The sequence below is a fragment of the Triturus cristatus genome, chromosome 1_2 (genome assembly GCF_964204655.1).
Source record: "Triturus cristatus chromosome 1_2, aTriCri1.1, whole genome shotgun sequence".
Taxonomy (NCBI): Eukaryota; Metazoa; Chordata; class Amphibia; order Caudata; family Salamandridae; genus Triturus; species Triturus cristatus.
The window spans coordinates 285,333,626-285,353,189 of NC_140580.1; the positions used below are offsets into that span (position 1 = coordinate 285,333,626).

The 19,564-nt window shown below is 42.5% G+C and overlaps 1 protein-coding gene across 1 annotated transcript in view; it reads right to left on the bottom strand.

Annotated features, from left to right (window-relative positions):
- Positions 1 to 18,446, bottom strand: part of LOC146867180 (small serum protein 3-like) — a 58,614-nt gene extending 40,168 nt beyond the window's left edge. Inside the window, exons 1-2 of the mRNA XM_085603768.1 lie at positions 18,316 to 18,446; positions 15,019 to 15,124 (exon numbers count right to left, since the gene is read on the bottom strand). Coding sequence (XP_085459894.1) covers positions 15,019 to 15,124; positions 18,316 to 18,318 — 109 coding nt within the window. The 5' untranslated portion in view covers positions 18,319 to 18,446. The remainder of the gene's footprint in view (positions 1 to 15,018; positions 15,125 to 18,315) is intronic.
- Positions 18,447 to 19,564: the final 1,118 nt, after the last annotated feature.

Sequence of the window (19,564 nt, forward strand, 5' to 3'; positions counted from 1 at the left end):
ACTAAGTTATTCATTGTATCACTGTTATGCTTACTTCACGTTCGAAATGCTGTTTCAAATACATTGTCCTGTGCAACCGGTTAGTTTATATATTTCTGAAGCTGTGATTGGAGAATCTATAGTATTAGTACAGAATAACTATGTAAAATCAGATTTTGATGTTCAAATCCATGCTTTCGCTGCAATTTCTGAAGGTAATAAACTAAATCTCCCCGGTAAATAAAAAGTAAAGGCTGAGCAAGTAATACCGCTGCCCAAACGGCTGGTTTTTTTTTTCATTTACGCCCAGGAATATGAGGTGTAAACAGCGGACACGTCAAAAAGAAGCCCCATCAGTTTTTTCCAAAGACCACAACATGTAAAAGACACCTCTGATAATTATTGGTGAATTAGTTAGACGACTTTTTATATTGCCATTGCAGCTTCTGAAAATACTGGAGATGTTTTCATAATGATGTTTAGCAGGACAAAATAAATTATATAATTTCCATATTTTTTACACTTCAAAGCACATTCCAAATCTGATTCTTTAAATCTAAACCGAAATACAACGAAATTATTTTATTGTTTTTTTCTCCTTCCTCATTTCACCAGAGGCCTACTTTGTGGGTTTTGTCTCGTTGATTCATTGATTTTTAAGAAGAGTTTATATTTTTTTACAAAAATCCTTTAAAATAAGTCTGTATTATGCGGTTTATTTCATTACTATCCAGTTATATATTTTGCTTTTTGGTGCTCACCATTTGTTCCCTTATCTACATTTTACATTTTCACATTCACTACTATTGTTAAGGCTCCAATAATATTTTGCTATAGCGCCTGTCTATACAGTGTTTACTATTTTCTTTCAATTAAAGTATTTACACCTTAAAAAAAGAAGAGTTTATGGGTTGTAAGAATATATGGTTTTATGATGAAATTAAAGTATTATTGGGTTTGAGGTGTAGATAAATGCTGATGCTTACAGGACTGTAAGATGTAACAAGGGGGATATTAATAATTTGCCGGGTGCGAGAATGGAGTATTTACGTGCTTATATGGGAATACTAAGATGGCAACGGGACACTGCCTATCATGCCAGATGTCCAGAAATCCTAAATAACCCCCAATGTCTTTCTGTATTAGTGGTAATGATAAAATCTGTAAAGAAGCGCATCATGCAGACAGGAGTCCGTCCAGTGAGACTGTCACTCGTATCACACCGCCTCCATATTACTGATGGGCTTAATCCCATGCAGGCACCGATTCAGCATGCCCCACTGGCACTAAGCAGATCACCACTAATGAACAGCCAGAGTTTGGGTCTTCCACCTAAAACTCCTCCAATTCAACATTTCCTATAAAGCGATCAGACAAAAAGATACAGCAATACTAGCTCATTGCTCATACTTAGACAAGAGGGATTACTTTTACTTAGGACAAAACCCCAAAACTAATGTGCAGAAACCAATTTGTACAGAAATAGTCAGGATATTACTCTACCAATGGGCATAGCATCGGTGGGGTTGGGGTGTGACACCCCCCTAAATAAATGTATTCTTGGTTTGCTTTTATTGGTTTTTCTCGTTGTCCTCGTTTGACTAAAAGGTTTTAACTTGTTATTTTTTTTAATACAGAGGTCCATCTAATGAAAATAAGCATTGAACCTGTTCCTCATGGAAACAGTATATCCCAAACTTGTGTCATCCCTCCACCCTGCAGCATACTGTTTTTTAGTTGGGAAATTAGCGATCCCCCCGCCTGAATCTCACTGTCTAATATATGTCCTTGACTCTAACTTCAATCAAAAGAGCACATCTCACCTTTCTTAAGTGTCCTTCATGACCAAAATAGCCCGGAGAACATCCATTACAGCATCCCACAAGTGCACTCCATCGAAAAGGTCTACAATTGCTCCAAAACAAACTGTTTAAATAGCTACCTAGATGTACACTACAATCATCTTAAACCTTAAGCTGATCAAAATTCCCAGGTTCTTTCATATCTCATGGAACTCCCTACCCTCCAACATCCAGAAGTTATGTAAGAGGCAAGACTTCAGAAAATGTCTGAAAGCATGGCTCTTTCCAACAAATCATGAAGGCAAAATGATACTGCAACATTAGTTAGAAGATATGGACTGGTAGGCAATACATTCACCACCAGGTTTGAACCTGACCCGCCTATATTGACATGAGCGTAGGAACTTGCACAAACATCCGCAAATATACATGCTTTGACTGCCTCGCTGGCCCCTACCCTGGCATTGGCAACAGAACCATCAATAGCACTGACTTTCACCTCTGTTAGTGTTTGCTCTGGCCCAGGTAGTGGCACGTGCATTTCGACTAGTCCTTGACCAGGATCTGCTATCAGCAACACTGGCACCTGGACAGGCATAGGCACCTGCATTAAAGCATGCACTAGCTCCTCGATTCACATGGAAGCCACCTAGACATCAGCCCTAACACTGGCACCTTCACAGACTGTCAATCACATGACTCTACCTCCAATTATACTTCAGACTAAATTAAGGAAACGTTTCAAAACCCACCTATTCTCAGTCTTCCTGCATCCTATGGGGTACCCCTTATCTCCTACACCTTGCTCCAATGTGAAGCTGTATTTATCATTTTGCCTCTGATTATATGTTTTTATTGTCCTGGTTTCCCCATGCAAACATCTCTACAGGTATCTGCATCCTCACATGTTGGCTGCATACCCTTTTTCCACAGACAGCACTCAGCTGACCCCAGGTGGTAGGTTTAAACTTTATAAATACCCTAAATAAAATCAATACTAAAGTAATAAAATCACGCCACACCTGCATTAGCACAGGTATCTGCATAAGCAGTGCACTAACACTCACACTGATACAGTCCCTTCATGGGCACAGACACTATGGCAAATCATATTGATTCTTACAAGAAGAAATGCAAATGGATAAAAGAAAACACTGAGACAGGAAGGCATGGCCAAAAGGAGGAGATGCAGAAACTGGGCTGGGTGACATAGAGTTTGGGACACAGAGACCAGGACATATAGATGCAGGTACTGGGGCAAGGAGACAGGGTCAAAGTGACAAGGAGACAGGCTGTGGTGCAGGGAGATACCAACGCTAGGATGGACAGGTATGGAAACTCAGATAACAGACAAGAAATGTAGACACCAGATCAGGGACAAGTGATCTCTAGAATACAGAGAAACAGTCACCGGGACACATACATATGGACCCTGGGACAGGAAGTCAATATGGAAGATATGGGGCCTGGTGTGTCATTATTTCTGATGGATACTTCTACCTGCAGATTTTTGACCTTTTTAATATCCCAGGTGTAAGACCGGATCTGCAAACTGTGCAATAGCTCTGCACACCTGTAGGTAGCGCTGGCTCCATTTTAGCTCTGAAAGTGACATCCCTGTGCCATAAAGTGCCCCTTAAGCATGCTAATGGAAGTTCTATTCTTCCGCACCAATGACGCAAGTTTAGAGCCCCCTGTTACCTCAGGAGTTTGTAGACATATTTTTTTCACATACTTTCTACAGATGCAGTGTATATTAAATAACCACCCAAATGGTCAAATTTATAACCATGTCGGGACTGGGACAGACAAATGTCCCTTACAGACTCTCTTCAAATCTGCCTTTCAATGTTTGGGGTTCGTTCACAATGTATAGGCTTGCGACTCTTCTAGAAGGAATGCACCCTAAGACAATCAAGGAGAGGAAATCCAAGATGTTTATGGCTCAGTGTGGGATGAACATCTAGGATGTAAAAAGTCCAAGTCGACGCCGAAGACACCAGAGTCTGCACTGTCTTCAAAGGCATCCTAGGAAAAGCTCAAAAAGAAGAGGGAACATTATTCAAGACAATGCCATTCATTCAAAAGTAAGTTGCAAAGGTCTTCCCCTCTCCAGAACCATTTGCGTCAGATCAAGAATCAATGGAAGATGCCACGGAGGATCAGGCATCTGCAGCTCCATGTGACCAAGCGCCAAACCCGGAGATGCTACCACCTGCTGTGCTGACTGCAAGGTTCCAGCCCAGTCAGTCTTATCTAGATTTCCCCTCCCGAGACATGGACCCAAGTGTCTTCCTTAACGCAATATGCAACACCTTCAGGTGTTCCATGGTCCCCTCTGGACCGTCGACGAGCTCCCTGGGTCTGATGGCCTTTACTTTCTGAGCCTTCCTGGTTACATATCATTTGGCACCCTTCACACCATTCCTACCTTTTTCTCCAATCACCTGGTGGCAAAGCTGGTGACTACAGCACACACTACAACACCGCTCCAGCATTCAAGATTGGCAACATGCCAGTTGCCACCTCCGTTGATGCTTACATCATCTTGGCCTTCAGTGCCGGATCTTTTTACCTCACTGGTGCCACAGTTGACTCCATCAGCTACAGACGACACCTCTGGTGCTGTGGGTGACGCCGCCAGCCCCGCAAACAATGCTGACAGTAACACAGCCCTTGTCTTCTGCTCCTGAACTAACTCCATGGGCTTCACAACTTTCTCACCCAAAGTCCTTGCCTCTGATGCAATTTTCACATCACCACTCCAGGAGAGAGGCCAAATGTGTCATAGAGGAGGTTGGATACTTTTTGGCGACTCAGATGCCTTAGTCTGATGATGATGGGGATTGGCAGTCCACTACTTTGGACCCTGATTTTGCTGGACTGAGAGAAGAAAGTGGCTTGGATACCTCTCTGGATTGAGAGCCGTATTCCCCAACAGGATTTTCTCCATCTGAGGTTCCCACTTACCTCTTGTTAATCAAGAGTACAGCAGAGAAGTTGGACCTACAGCTGCCATATACAGAAATAAAGGCAAACATCCTTACCGAGGTACTTCACACAATGTCCTGTGCCACGGAACCTTTGCTACTCTTTAACAAGGCTTTGTCAGAACCTATACAAGTAGTTTGAAAAAGGCCAACTACTTCAACCGCAATACACTGGTCAATATCAAGGTACTACAGACTGGCCCCTGGACACCCGGTGTTCCTGTTTTCATTTCTATCCCCTGAAGGCCTTGTGGCTCAAGCTTCAAAATTTCACCCAGTGTTTCTACCACCACATCCTCTGAGAGTATATAAAAATAGAGCAGTTTGTGAAGATGTACTCTGCAGGGAGCATGGCCCTGAATGTGCTCAATGCTACCTGTATTCTCAAAAGATATGTTGCATTCTCTTTGGGACACATCCCAAGTGTTTCTCACTAATCTACCAGACCATCTACATAGTCATTTCTCAGAACTGGTAGCAGATGGTTGAGCTGCTGACAAGCAAGTTATACAGTCTAGCCTGGGTACAGCATATTCTATTTTAAGACAAATGGGGACATCAATTTCTCTGGGCGGTCATGCATGGCGGAAAAATTCTGGGGTTACACAAGATTTCCAGACAACTCTACTTGAACTCTCTTTCAATGGCTGTCAACGATGGCTCTTTGGTGAAAAAGCTGACTCCACCTTCTAAAGGTGTAAGTACAGTAAGTCCATTGCCACGTCTTTGGGCCTTCAAAATCAAATGTGAGACAGTCACATATTTGAATGTTTTGAGGCTTCTCCAGAAGCTTTTTGTTTTATAGTTATCAACAACAGGCGTATCAGCAACAACAAGGGAATTTTCTGCATAGGCAGTACAGGGTTCGGGCAACGGGAGAACAGGAGCCCTCCCCTTTCTCTCATGTTCTCCTCCTCCTCTTTCCCAGTCACTGCAGGGAAGCAGTCCTGGTTCCCACTGGTTAGAACAGATGCAACCAGTTGGAGGATGACTATTTTCCTCTCCATAAACATGGAGGGCCATTAAAGTAGACCTTGGGGTCCTGCAGATTGTGGAAAGGGGTATGCCCTACCCTATCAACAACAACCTCCATCTTTTCACCCCACCCGATACAACTTCTGCAAAACCACCTGCATGTCCTTCAAAAGGAAGTGCAAATTATGTTTCAAAAGGTTGCAGTGCAATTAGCTCCAGAGGAGGAGGAGTGGGGTCAGAGGTTCTACTACGAGAACTTCTTGGTCCTCAAAAAAGACACGATTCTTCTTCCGATCCTATTCCTCAAAAAAATCACAATGCTGTTCCTAGCTCAGGTTCTGCTTGCAATGAAAGTGGATTTGGATGGTGTCTGTCGGCCTGCAGGATGCTTACTTCCATATCCTTATACTGCAGCCGCAGAGAAAGCATCTTTGCTTTATGATAGGGTACGAACTCTTTCACTTTACAGTCCTTCTGTTTGGGCTGACTTTTGCTCCCTGAATCTTCACGAAGGTGATGGGGTTGTTAGAGACCCATCTCATAGGTGCAGGAATTCCAGTATCACCTACCTGAAAGAGTGGCTCATGAAAGCCAGCTCTCGAGGTATAGTTTCCTACACCTGTAGATGGCAGCCATGTTGCTGCTCAATCTGGGCTTTTCCATCCACAAGCCCAAATCTCACCTGGTGCCCTCTCAGTGCATCCTGTTCATAGGGGCAGTACAGGACATCACATATACCGCATGAATTTTGATGATTGCCCCCGGGACCTGGCACACCCCTGGGGGCTTAAAGAAAAGGAAGCGAAGGAGACCGCGCTTTGTTTCAGCCCGATTGGCGGACCCAACGCGACTCCCGCAGAATTTTTTGTTGTTGAAAAAAATGCTTTTTTGGGCCTTCGGGGTCCCTGTGGGAAGCCCTCAGCAGGCCTAGGGGGTCAGGGTGCTTCTACCCTGCCACCTTTTCTTGTTTGTTCTTGTTTTTTTACCTTTTTTCTTGTGACTTGGTTCAACCAAGTCACAAGATGGCTTCCAACACTTCCTGGTTTGAAGTGTTGGCAGCCAATCAGATCTCAGGCTCGAGACCGGGAGGGTTTGCGGATCCGTCGAGTCAATATATGGATATTTGAGAAATCTTTACCTTTCTCAGGAACTACTGAATGGATTGATGCCATTTAACAAAACAAGTGCTTTCTGAACCAAGAGCTACCTCTCTGCCAAATTTGGTGTAATTCCGTTCAGCAGTTCGGGTTGTAGCCGTGTCTAAAGTTTCCTATGGAAATGAACATGGAGAAAACACGTTATGGGAATCCCCCCCCTTTTCTCGGCCCCCGCTTGAGAATCACCCCGAAACTTTCAAAACAGCAGCTGACCTGCAGCCCCATTAGTTTTGGAAATTTCATCAAACAGCACAAAAGATATTGGCAAAAGAAAAAAGCTTTTTGAATAGAAACAAGGTCCTAATTATAACTACCAACTGGCGACTGCCAGTAGGTAATAAATGTATTTGCTGTCACATAAAACCAGATACTTAGCGAGGTGCAGAAATTGTCCCGGTCTTTAAGAAAGGCTGTCCCCTCCTGCCTACTAATTATCGGCCAATTAGCCTAATTGACGTATCCCAGAAACTTTTTGCTTGTGTGCTTCTTGACCGCCTATTGGTGTGGATAGAAGATGAAGAGATCCTGAGTCCATGTCAAGCCGGCTTTAGAATGAACACCTCCACCATCGACCAGCTTTTCAGGCTCCAACTCTTGTACTGGAAAACAGTGTTTATAGAGGGTGAACCTCTATTTAATCTTTGTAGATCTAAAGTCTGCCTTTGATTTAGTTCCCAGGAACAAACTCTGGGATGTCCTGAGAGAACAGAGGATACCATCGTACCTCCTCAGTATTTTAGCGAGGCTCCATGAAGACAATTTTGCCCAAGTAAGGTTCGGGAAACACGGCGAACTGACATCTCGCTTCCCAGTGAGCAAGGGAGTGCGGCAATGCTGCGTGCTCGCTCCCACCCTGTTCTGTCTCTTTATTAATGGACTCATTGAGCCGCTCAGGGAGGTGAAGGACAACGATGCCCCCAGGCTAGCGTCTGGGAGGGTCCCAGCGTTGATGTTTGCTGATGACACCCTCCTATTATCAAAATCGCCCATGGGAATTCAGAGCATTCTTGACAGCTTTGATGCCTTCTGTAAAAACCGGGGGTTGGAGATCAATACATTAAAGACCAAATACATGGTCTTCAACCCTGCTAACAAGTATCGCGCAAATCCATCCCTACACGGCACCCCGTTGGAAAGGGTGTCGGTGTTTGACTACTTGGGTGTTACACTAACAGAACATCTGGAGTGGGGGCCCCAAGTGACCAAAGCAACTAATAAGCTAGCATAGACAGTGGGAGGGCTCACAAAATTACACAGAACTTCTTCACTTAAACCTATAAGGTCAGTTGTCGAAATCTACAAAACCCAGGATAGGGGGTCCTACAATGTATGGGGCGTAACTGTGGGGACACTGCTCTACCACCAGCTTGAACAAAATTGAGAAAAGCTTTATGAGGCAGCTGGTAGGTCTCCCCTCCAGCACACCCCTTATCCCCCTACGCCTAGACTTAGGCATCAGGCCTATCTGCGAAGAGGTAGCCCTCAGACCCCTAACTTACTGGAGGTGTCTATGGGTGACCCCCGCACTGGCCATTTATCAAGCAGAGCTCAAAGAGATACTGAACAACCCGGCCTCTACAAAGTTACCCTAGCTCAATCACATTAGGGTTCTCTGTAGTATCCTGGGCAAGGTAGAACTTTGGAAATCGCTAGAAGAATCATGCCCGGCAAACTCACGGCTGGAATTAGTAAGATCGTACAGAGTGAACAAACTATCAATCATCCAAAGTTCGCCCTGTGGTCACCTGGCGGCGGACTTTCTCCAAGTTAAAGATGATTACTCAATGGAGCCTCTTCTGGATGACATCCAAGCTAGCCTGGCTAGAAAACTGTATATGCAGTTCAGAATGGGGATACTGCCGCTTTTCGGCTTCACTAACAAATGGTCCAAACCAGACCATGACGGATGCCCTGCTTTTAGTTATAAGGAAGAGACAGATATACATGTGCTTTTCCTCTGCCCTGCTTATAAAAGAATGCGACAGCGCTGGCTCACTCAATTATGTAAGAACCTAGGTTTCACCCAATGTGCTGTGGCATACAGAGTTCTAAAATATGATACTCACGCCCCCATTGTCTTCCCTGTTTCCCGCTTCCTAAACTCTACGTGGCATTCCCGGCAGAATTTTTTTAATCAGTAAGCATGTTGTTGTTATTCTGTATATACATATTTTTTATGTTTTAACCTGGGACAGCACCCCAATTTTCTTTGTTTCTAACTGTCTACGGAATTCTTCTTGTATTTATTTTAAATTATACTTATTCATGTTTAAATGTGCTGTCCTCTTCATACAGTAGTTTTATGATAGTGTATTACCTATGATCTAATTGTATATACTGTCTTTTTATACTGTTTTTAACTGGACTTTTATGGTCCTCGAGACCGAAATAGAGTTATTGAATGGAATAATCAGTATTATAAACGTTCTTCCTCACCCAAGTTAAAACTATACATAAAATTAGAAAGACAATTGATCTAATGTCAGTGCATATCAATACTATAATACAGCTTTAACTTGAGTTAAATTCGGCATCAAGTGCAAGTATCGATCAATAAAATCATTAGTATATCTTGATTATTTAAACAATAGACCAACTGACATCTCGCTTCTCAGTGAGCAAGGGAGTGCGGCAATGCTGCGTGCTCGCTCCCACCCTGTTCTGTCTCTTTATTAATGGACTCATTGAGCCGCTCAGGGAGGTGAAGGACAACGATGCCCCCAGGCTAGCGTCTGGGAGGGTCCCAGCGTTGATGTTTGCTGATGACACCCTCCTATTATCAAAATCGCCCATGGGAATTCAGAGCAATCTTGACAGCTTTGATGCCTTCTGTAAAAACCGGGGGTTGGAGATCAATACATCAAAGACCAAATACATGGTCTTCAGCCCTGCTAACAAGTATCGCGCAAATCCATCCCTACACGGCACCCCGTTGGAAAGGGTGTCAGTGTTTGACTACTTGGGTGTTCCACTAACAGAACATCTGGAGTGGGGGCCCCAAGTGACCAAAGCAACTAATAAGCTAGCACAGACAGTGGGAGGGCTCACAAAATTACACAGAACTTCTTCACTTAAACCTATAAGGTCAGTTGTCGAAATCTACAAAACCCAGGATAGGGGGTCCTACAATGTATGGGGCGTAACTGTGGGGACACTGCTCTACCACCAGCTTGAACAAAATTGAGAACAGCTTTATGAGGCAGCTGGTAGGTCTCCCCTCCAGCACACCCCTTAACCCCTTATCCCCCTATGCCTAGACTTAGGCATCAGGCCTATCTGCGAAGAGGTAGCCCTCAGACCCCTAACTTACTGGAGGCGTCTATGGGTGACCCCCGAACTGGCCATTTATCAAGCAGAGCTCAAAGAGATACTGAACAACCCGGCCTCTACAAAGTTACCCTAGCTCAATCACATTAGGGTTCTCTGCAGTATCCTGGGCAAGGTAGAACTTTGGAAATCGCTAGAAGAATCATGCCCGGCAATCTCACGGCTGGAATTAGTAAGATCGTACAGAGTGAACAAACTATCAATCATCCAAAGTTCGCCCTGTGGTCACCTGGCGGCGGACTTTCTCCAAATTAAAGATGATTACTCAATGGAGCCTCTTCTGGATGACATCCAAGCTAGCCTGGCTAGAAAACTGTATATGCAGTTCAGAATGGGGATCCTGCCGCTTTTCGGCTTCACTAACAAATGGTCCAAACCAGACCATGACCGATGCCCTGCTTTTAGTTATAAGGAACAGACAGATATACATGTGCTTTTCCTCTGCCCTGCTTATAAAAGAATGCGACAGCGCTGGCTCACTCAATTATGTAAGAACCTAGGTTTCACCCAATGTGCTGTGGCATACAGAGTTCTAAAATATGATACTCACGCCCCCATTGTCTTCCCTGTTTCCCGCTTCCTAAACTTTACGTGGCATTCCCGGCAGCATTTTTTTAATTAGTAAGCATGTTGTTGTTATTCTGTATATGCATATTTTTAATGTTTTAACCTGGGACAGTACCCCAATTTTCTTTGTTTCTAACTGTCTATGGAATTCTTCTTGTATTTATTTTAAATTATACTTATTCATGTTTAAATGTGCTGTCCTCTTCATACAGTAGTTTTATGATAGTGTATTACCTATGATCTAATTGTATATACTGTCTTTTTATACTGTTTTTAACTGGACTTTTATGGTCCTCGAGACCGAAATAGAGTTATTGAATGGAATAATCAGTATTATAAACGTTCTTCCTCACCCAAGTTAAAACTATACATAAAATTAGAAAGACAATTGATCTAATGTCAGTGCATATCAATACTATAATACAGCTTTAACTTGAGTTAAATTTGGCATCAAGTGCAAGTATCGATCAATAAAATCATTAGTATATCTTGATTATTTAAACAATAGACCAATAATTTATACAAAAGATCCCTATGTCGGTGTTAATAGGATCTAAATACAATTTCAATGGGTTATTTCTAGAATATCAATAATCAAAGCTTGGGGCTGATTAAGGCCTTGTTTCTTTGGTTCCATGTACAGTAGAGGTACCGAGATACCACAAAAACTATTTGTTCTCTTGACTCACTTTTCAATAGCCTTGCAGCTTCCCAATAGTGCCTCTCTCCCACAAGTCTGCAGTTTGCAATTATCCATTTCTTGCGTTCTATCTTGTACAGAGGACACAAAAATAAAAAGGGCCCTTCCGTCTCAACAGTTTGTGGGCAACGTGGGCAGAATTTTGAGTTGGAAGGTAAATTACACCACTTTGAAGTATGAACTCTCAGCAGGAGAAGACCGCATCTGTATTGCACATATAGGCATTTGGCCTGGAAAGTATGAATTTTATCCATGTAGGGATCGAACCTTGGTACACATTTGTGATTCAGGAAATGACCAGACATGAAACTCCCTTGGCGGACTCTCGCTGTTTGCTCCAGCACTTCCTCCCAATGTAGGTACTTTGCTTTCTATGCATCTGCTTTAGCAGTCGGCGCTGGTGATGCCCACAGTTTGCCTATTCCTATTCTTTTTTATATTTCCCTTATTACGTTCATCCAAGGGGTGTTCACATCCTTATCAAGAGCTAGTAGTTCCTTTACAGCATACATATAAATTGCTAGCTCTTGGGTAGACCAAAGTCTAATCCAATACAACAAGGGTTTAAGCAAAATGGTTAGGTGTATGGGGTTTATACCTAGATCTAGTCTCACTGGGGTAATGGGTGAGCTTGGGGGGAGTTTAAAGAGAACCCTAATAAAATGATTCTCAACTTTAATTAGGGTTTCTGATTGGGCATATCCCCATATCTCTGCACCATAGACTGCCTCTGTTAATGCTGAGGCTCTTTATACAGTAATAGCAGGAGACGCTGCACCCCCAGATGCGGCCTTATATTTCCTCCCTATTGCAGACTCTTTCTTATGTAGAGTGACTTTACTTTTTTCCAACTGAGCTCCCCAAGTTAAATTGTCTGTTAGTCTGGCACCCAAATAATCTCAAGGGGCATCCCATCTATTGTCACATTACCTCTGTGTGATCAGTGGGGATTTATAGCCATAATTTCAGGGCTAACAAATCTCCTGAGTTAGATGGGACTGGTCTCACCACTGGGAACAGATCGAAGCTTAACCATATCATGAACAAGCTACAGCTCTCTGTGTGACTAGTGAGTGAGTGGGACAGGATTAATGTGACTTGAGATATTTCAGATTTGTGACTATGCTCCATGAGGAAAGAATTGGGCCCCGGTAATTTCATTTAACGTTTTTATTAAATCAGTTTGCCAGGGCCCATAAAACTCAAGAGCCATAGGTGACAACTGTCATCAATATTATCTCTGGAACTATTGGAACTGGATACTTCTTTATTGAAGCGCCAAGAAACTCAGATTTGGGTGTAAACTCGCAGCTGATACAATCAATGAGTACTCATAGAGGGTGGTTAGGTTTATTAATGTGCATGTAGGTTAAGCAATAATTAGACTGTCTAAGCCACATTGCGACTTAAATACTGTGGCAGCGTTGTCATACCTAGTGCCAAACCCAGGGGCAGGTACTGTAATAAATCCCAATGCCTTTAGGCTCACATTCCAAAGCTCTCAATCATGGCTCATTAACAGATTTTATAACGGTCCGTGACTGAGAGCTCCGGAATTAAGGCTGAAGGCAATGCGAGTTTATCACAATGCTTGTCAGTAAGCCCAAAAATTAAAAATAAAATGTAAAATGTACTTACCCATGCTACCTCGTCTTGATTGCAGTCAGCTCGAATCCTCCTGGAGCTTTAGCCAACCATCTTCAAATCCTGATGCTACTCTCATGCTGCAGATGAGCAGCTTGAGAGCAGCACCAGGATTGGCAGAAGCGGGCTGCCTCGACGCTCCAGCAGATACAGGAGGCCTGTGCCTGCTTCCACCCAGCTGTCTAATACAGCTAGGTGGAGAGGTTTACACTGTGCATGTCAGACTGGCCGTCACGAGACAGCCCGCCAAACAGACAGACGTAGTATATGTACACTGGTAGAGTGAGCGCCACTCTCCTTCTGCCAGTCAGCAGCTATGCCCCGCCCACAAACACTGCTTGGGCTGGGTGCAGTGGAAAATAAAATGGTAATTCATTTTATTACAATTTTATTTTTCACTTTTGTTGCACTATCAACAGGGGTGTGACGCTCCGCCGCCCTAATGGGGGGCACCACTGCTTAAATAAAAGCAGTAGGTAAGAAGTTACTTTTCTACTTTTCTACCAAATAATATTCGGGTGCAGCTGACTACAGTTGTACTCTTTTTGGCTGCGACGCTGTACTGATTATGGAGCACTTTTAACTATGTTGTCAATGTTCATAAAATTATGGATCTCACTTCGCATAACTGGGAAATATCAGCAAATAAAACTGCCCCGTGGAAATCCCCGTTCCGCATTGTCACAGTGTTTTGCAGAATGGTTTTACCAGCCTTTTTCTTTCTCTGTTTCTCTTTCTGGGTGCTTGCGCCAGCTTTCAGACAAACCGAGGTAGAAGCCGGTGTGTCTACTTTGTATTAGGGTTTACATTTTTTAAACTGTGTGACCCCTCACACCTGTTTTTGCAAAAAATTGTTGTCAAATCCTAAATTACTTTGCGTTTACAGTAGCTTAGGTTTACGGTATCAGGTTACTAAATGATCCAACGTAAATTGATATAAACGTGCTGCTCAGCTAATGTTTACATATTTTTATAGTGTTATAAGCGTCTGCTTGTTTAACAATGGTATATTGTACAAGTTGCTTTAGTCAAAATAATCAACAGCAGATAATTATAATAAGGGTTAATCGTTTCTGTTATTTTTTATATAATTACTAATAAACTCATAGTTTAACCATTATTAAGGAATCTGCTATTTGTATTACGGGGCATATTTATGAGGCTTGCATCACGTTTTTACCACGCAAAGTGGCACATGCCTGACAAGCCTCTAAGTCAGCTTTCTGAAGCCAACCAAACCACATTGTGTGGCTTTGAAAGGCTTCATAAATCTGGAGGAAGGCAACGCAGTGTAACTCGCTACATTGCATTACTCTGCGTAAGGAAGACGCTCCATGGGCATTGCGGTGGGTGTTCTCACGCAACTCCCATGGTTTTTGACGCATTCCCAGATTTACAAGAACTTGTAAATATGGGAACGTGCCAACATCTTACGGCTCCGCAGGGGAGGTGTAACGAAGAGAAATATATTTACCTCTCCTCGTTTCTACCTCTTTCTATGTGTGCCACATTCTGCAGCACACCCAGAAAGAGGAAAACACCACTTGAGGTGCCCCTCTCTTCACAACAAAAATAATCCTGCATGCAACAGAAGCCCCCTTGCACCCTGGTGCAAAGGTGCTTGCGTTCAGGCTAGCCTGCCTAAACGCCACCAGCACAGGGCAAAGGACAGGAATAGGCCGTATTGGATAAATACGGCTCATTCCTGCCTTTTCCCAGTGACGCAGCAGCAAGATGACTTGCTGCGCTGCCGTACGCCACTTTTTTTTCGTAAATATGCCCCTACGTGTTTAGATTGTGTGTACACAGTACTACTAGTATTTTTCTGATCCTGTCACATTTTAAATGCTAGTTGTACAGATAATTTCGATACTTACGTTTTACTGTCAAGGTGTCAGGGTCCACTTCGGGTAGTGCCCGGTAACAGTCTGCATTGCAGAGAGCGACTGAGATAGCGAAGGCAACAAGGGCTAGGAAGTACTTCTGTAAAAAGAAGCGAACAAAACTTTAATATTATATCATAGTATTAAAGAAATGACCAAAGTGATAACTATTAAAGAAACCTTCATTAAAAGGGCCAGTGATCACCCTACATTTCATTAGCTTTAGTACTAAATATGGGCCAGCCCTTGCTTTCCAATGGGCACAGAATGTTCCCTGACTTTCTGTTTGCAAGCACGTTAATAAATTGAGGGACCAGCATTAATAAATGAACCAGAGTTACAAGATGGCCTACCAGTAGGGACTGCGAAACCTTAACCTTATCATAAGGTTTTTCATTTTCTAACCAACACACGACAACGTTTTAGGGAAAGGGGCAATCTAGGATCCCAAACGAATGTTCCTAGCACAGATGGGGCGTAAGAAAGACTTTCAACTCAGAATCTGGGCCATGACTTGAAAAAACTAGCAAAACATTTCCTTTGTGGGATAGCTGTGTGGAATCAGAATAAACAGTTAAATGTCCCAGATTCTTTTTTTAGAACTAGAGGACCCCAAGTCACTTAAATCTCTACAGGGAATAGTCAAAATGACCATGCGTCCATTGGTTGGCTAGATATTCTATGATTAATGTTGGTTTATTATAGCTTTCGCGAATAATTCGAAAAACAGAAACCCGGGATTCATGTTTAATTGGCTGGCGACAGGTAGGGAGAGGAAGTGACATTGCTTTTTTTGATAGAATTGTGGCACTTAACAACAGAGCTCGAGACTTCCAGAGGGCTGAAATATAAAGGAGAGGTAAGGTTTGAAGTGCAATACCAAATCTGCGCAAGAGGATATTAAATACATAGATGCACGCCTACATATATGACATCTGCTGATAAGGTTGGGATATTTGTGTGAGTTTTGATTGAAGGACTGTTTTATTTAACCATCACCTTTATTTGTTCTATCATTCCATTGACTAATTCCCAAACAGTGCATGAACTTCTTAAACTCTGTATCCTTAAAAGGAGGTCCATTATCTGTTTGAGGGTGCATGGTGCCCCCCATGCTGAGAAGATATCATCAGGAATTGGCCACACCCCTAGGGCAGACGTAGACAGCACTTTTCTTATAACTGGAAAGTTAACATATTAATTGATAAGGACTAGCATATATGATCTTAACTTCACAGATCAATTAAAATCAGTAGGTCAATCACAATCAATTTCAAAAGTTGCCCACTCTCTTTCAGATAGAACAAATTTAATGCAAGGCATTGTTCAGTAGTCTTAACTGTAATTATTGAGCGCTGTTTACATCCTACTGTAGTTATGTTAATTTATTTACTTATCTATGAACCTGTTTATTTGATTAGCTTTGTATTTTTTTTAGGGGAGGGAAGATGTCATGTTCTAGAATTGTGACTCTTGGGAACTGGAACGTTGTGGAAAGATAGGATTAGTACAAAGGGAGAAAAGTTTAATCTGCTGCACAACATATGTGCTAAAGAAAATATTAAATAGATGGAAGTCTGCTCCTTAATCCGAGGTCTTTGCACATAAAACAGAAACATCAGATAATTCCTTTCTACTCACTGTTTACTGGGTAAAATGAGAAAAAGCCAATATGCATTCCTATATATAGTATTCTTTCCGGACTGACCATCTTGCGAGGTGGCTGTTAGTTTTACCTTCTTCCCGAGCTTGTTAATCTATGACCCTCAGAGACCCTTTTGACTATCTCTGTTTCCCAGATCTCTCCACCGCCTGGATTCCCAGCTACCGAACCATACTTAGCTATGCTGGATTGATTCCAATGCTTAATTTGAGCCTGTGATTGCTGGTGGGGCCACCAGTACATGTTTTTGGCAGTGTTTTATCTATACATATATATGTATATATATATATATATATAGAGAGAGAGAGAGAGAGAGAGAGAGAGATAAGAGAGAGAGAGCGAGAGAGAAGAGAGAGAGAGGAAGAGAAATAGTGTATAAATATATTCATATAAATACACATATACATATATGTGTGTGTGTGTTTGTGTGTGTGTCAGAGATGTTCTCGACAAAGGTAAGACAATCATTACATCATCAGGGGGTCCTTTGGGAAGTTTGGAGTCCTGGTCAATAACCCACTTTGCTCATGCCTAAAAATATCTAAGTTTTGAAGACTGGTACTTATTTTTCCTCCTCAGACTGACCCAGAGCAAGAGAGAGAATACCCAAGACAGAAAGGAGGAAGTGCCTGAGAGAGTTAGATAAAGAGGCAAGGGGTGTATGCGAATATATGACGTTACAACGCAAACAATTGAAACGCATGTCTTTACAACGCAGTTTTTACATCGCAGCATCCATTACAATGCATGATTTTACAAAGCATGCCATCACAACGCATTTTTAGAAACTACATTTACAATGCATTCCATTACAATTTCATTTTTAGAAACTAAGTTTACAATGCATTCCATTACAACGCATACCAGTACAACGCATACCATTACAACGCATAATAATTTTAGGGCAAGAGTAGGATAAGTGTTTGATAGTGTAGGGGTATAAATTACTATTCCCACTCCAGTGAGTGCAACAGTAGGGTAAGTGTTGGATAGTGTAGAGGTAAAAATACTATACCCATGTACCCCAAAACCCATACCCACCCCAAAACTAAAAAATCTCAATTACTTGCCTTATAATGCATTGTAATGGTATGCGTTGTAATGGCATGCGTTGTAGTGACATGCGTTGTATTCACATGCGATGTAAAGGGAGCTGCGTTGTAATGACTGCGTTGTAATGGTTGTTTCCTGGTGTATGTTGATGGATTAAAGAGGGATGAGGTGGAATCAAAGCACACAGCATTGGTTTTAGGCACCCCACCGTTGGATACTCCCAGCCCCTCAATCCGAACAAGCGTTTTGGTTCTGGCACTTACTCTTTTACAAACTAAGCACTGTTGATAAGCGTACAAGCACTACCCTACATAAATAGAACAAATACATAGTAAAGCGAAATTAGACTTCTGAAGGGTTGTGCCCCCACTGCACTGTTCAAGTTAGTTTTGAAGCTTTGTTTTAATTCGTCAATCATTCAAACACATGCGAATGTGAATAGAGCTCAAAACCGCCTCCTCGATTTGCTTTGAAGGCTGATAGAGGGCAATTAAACAGCCAGAATTTAGATAAATGGATTTGGATGTCCAGACTTGTTGATATGAAGTGAAGAATATTACCTATTATCTACTCACCATTGCGGGGAAAACTGAAAGGTTTCCGGGGAGAACCAGTGCTGCAACTGCTGCTTCAAGCTGATTCAAGCGGTTATATATATACACAGGTCACAGTAAAGTAATTACACAACGTTTCAGGATGTGTACACAGCAGTTTATGGTACTGTCATTATTCATACATTTGGCAAGAGTAATCCATGTGCAAACTGTGACACTGTTTGCCCTCTACAACAAAGTGCACAGGATTGGGCGGAGAGATTTAATTATTCTCAGACAGTGGGCTTCCTCGGGCTATGTTCATCAACAGTTTCATTCTAGACAGAGATCAGCAATTTGCAGATGTCTTTGTCCCTCTTCATTAAGAATAGTCCAGCCCGAGCTGCCAAGCATGGTCAGCTCTAGGTGGAACACAAGCAACCACACACCAGTTTTGGCCTCTAAGGCCTTATCAGTGAGGTTTACCTTGAACAGTAGTAAAAAATAAAACTCTGGGAAACAGAATTTTAACTTCATGACATGTGCCGAAGTTGTAGCTGCACTGATGAACACATACATGACCACTTGCTAATTTGTTGAAGGATGTGGTTTTATTCTTTGTGCCAGATTAAAACTAGCAATTTATTGAAGTGAAGTGGTTTCTCACAAACAGCTTGATCTGTCTGTAGGCTGACCCATTGTTATCAATATATAACATTTATTGACAATGGACTTGGGTCTGAGACTGCTCATGATCGCCTTGATTTATGTCTTTAATTGTCTGCTCTTGAATCAGGGGCTTTCCTCCCAGTTCCTGTTATTGTCCCATCCAGGAGCATTTCGGTCTCACAGTGTACTGTCTGGCTGAGGTGTGTCCTTTCACTGCATTCTTGAGGGGTTTCTCTTTTTTATTAAATATTCAGCACGCCATCGGATGCAAATGTTTCGCTGCTCTCGTCCACTCCTTTTTCTTCTTTCCCCACTGCATATTCAATTCCCCACTCCCTGCTCCCCGATGCTCCCTGCCAGCGCCCTGTGATTTATTTATTTAATAATTTGCTATGAGGGCCCGTTAACGGCCATGTGCTTCCAGGATGTTCCATCCATTTTTTCATTAGCCATGCTTTCTTTTTATTCCCCCTTTCTCCAACCCGGCTCTACATCGCCCATCCGGCCCCTATGATATATGTATTTATTTTTTACAACAGCCTGGCACCGGCAAAATGCTGCTGGGCGACTCTAACCATTGTTCGCACTTTTTACGCACTGCATTTTACTTTTCTTTTTCTTG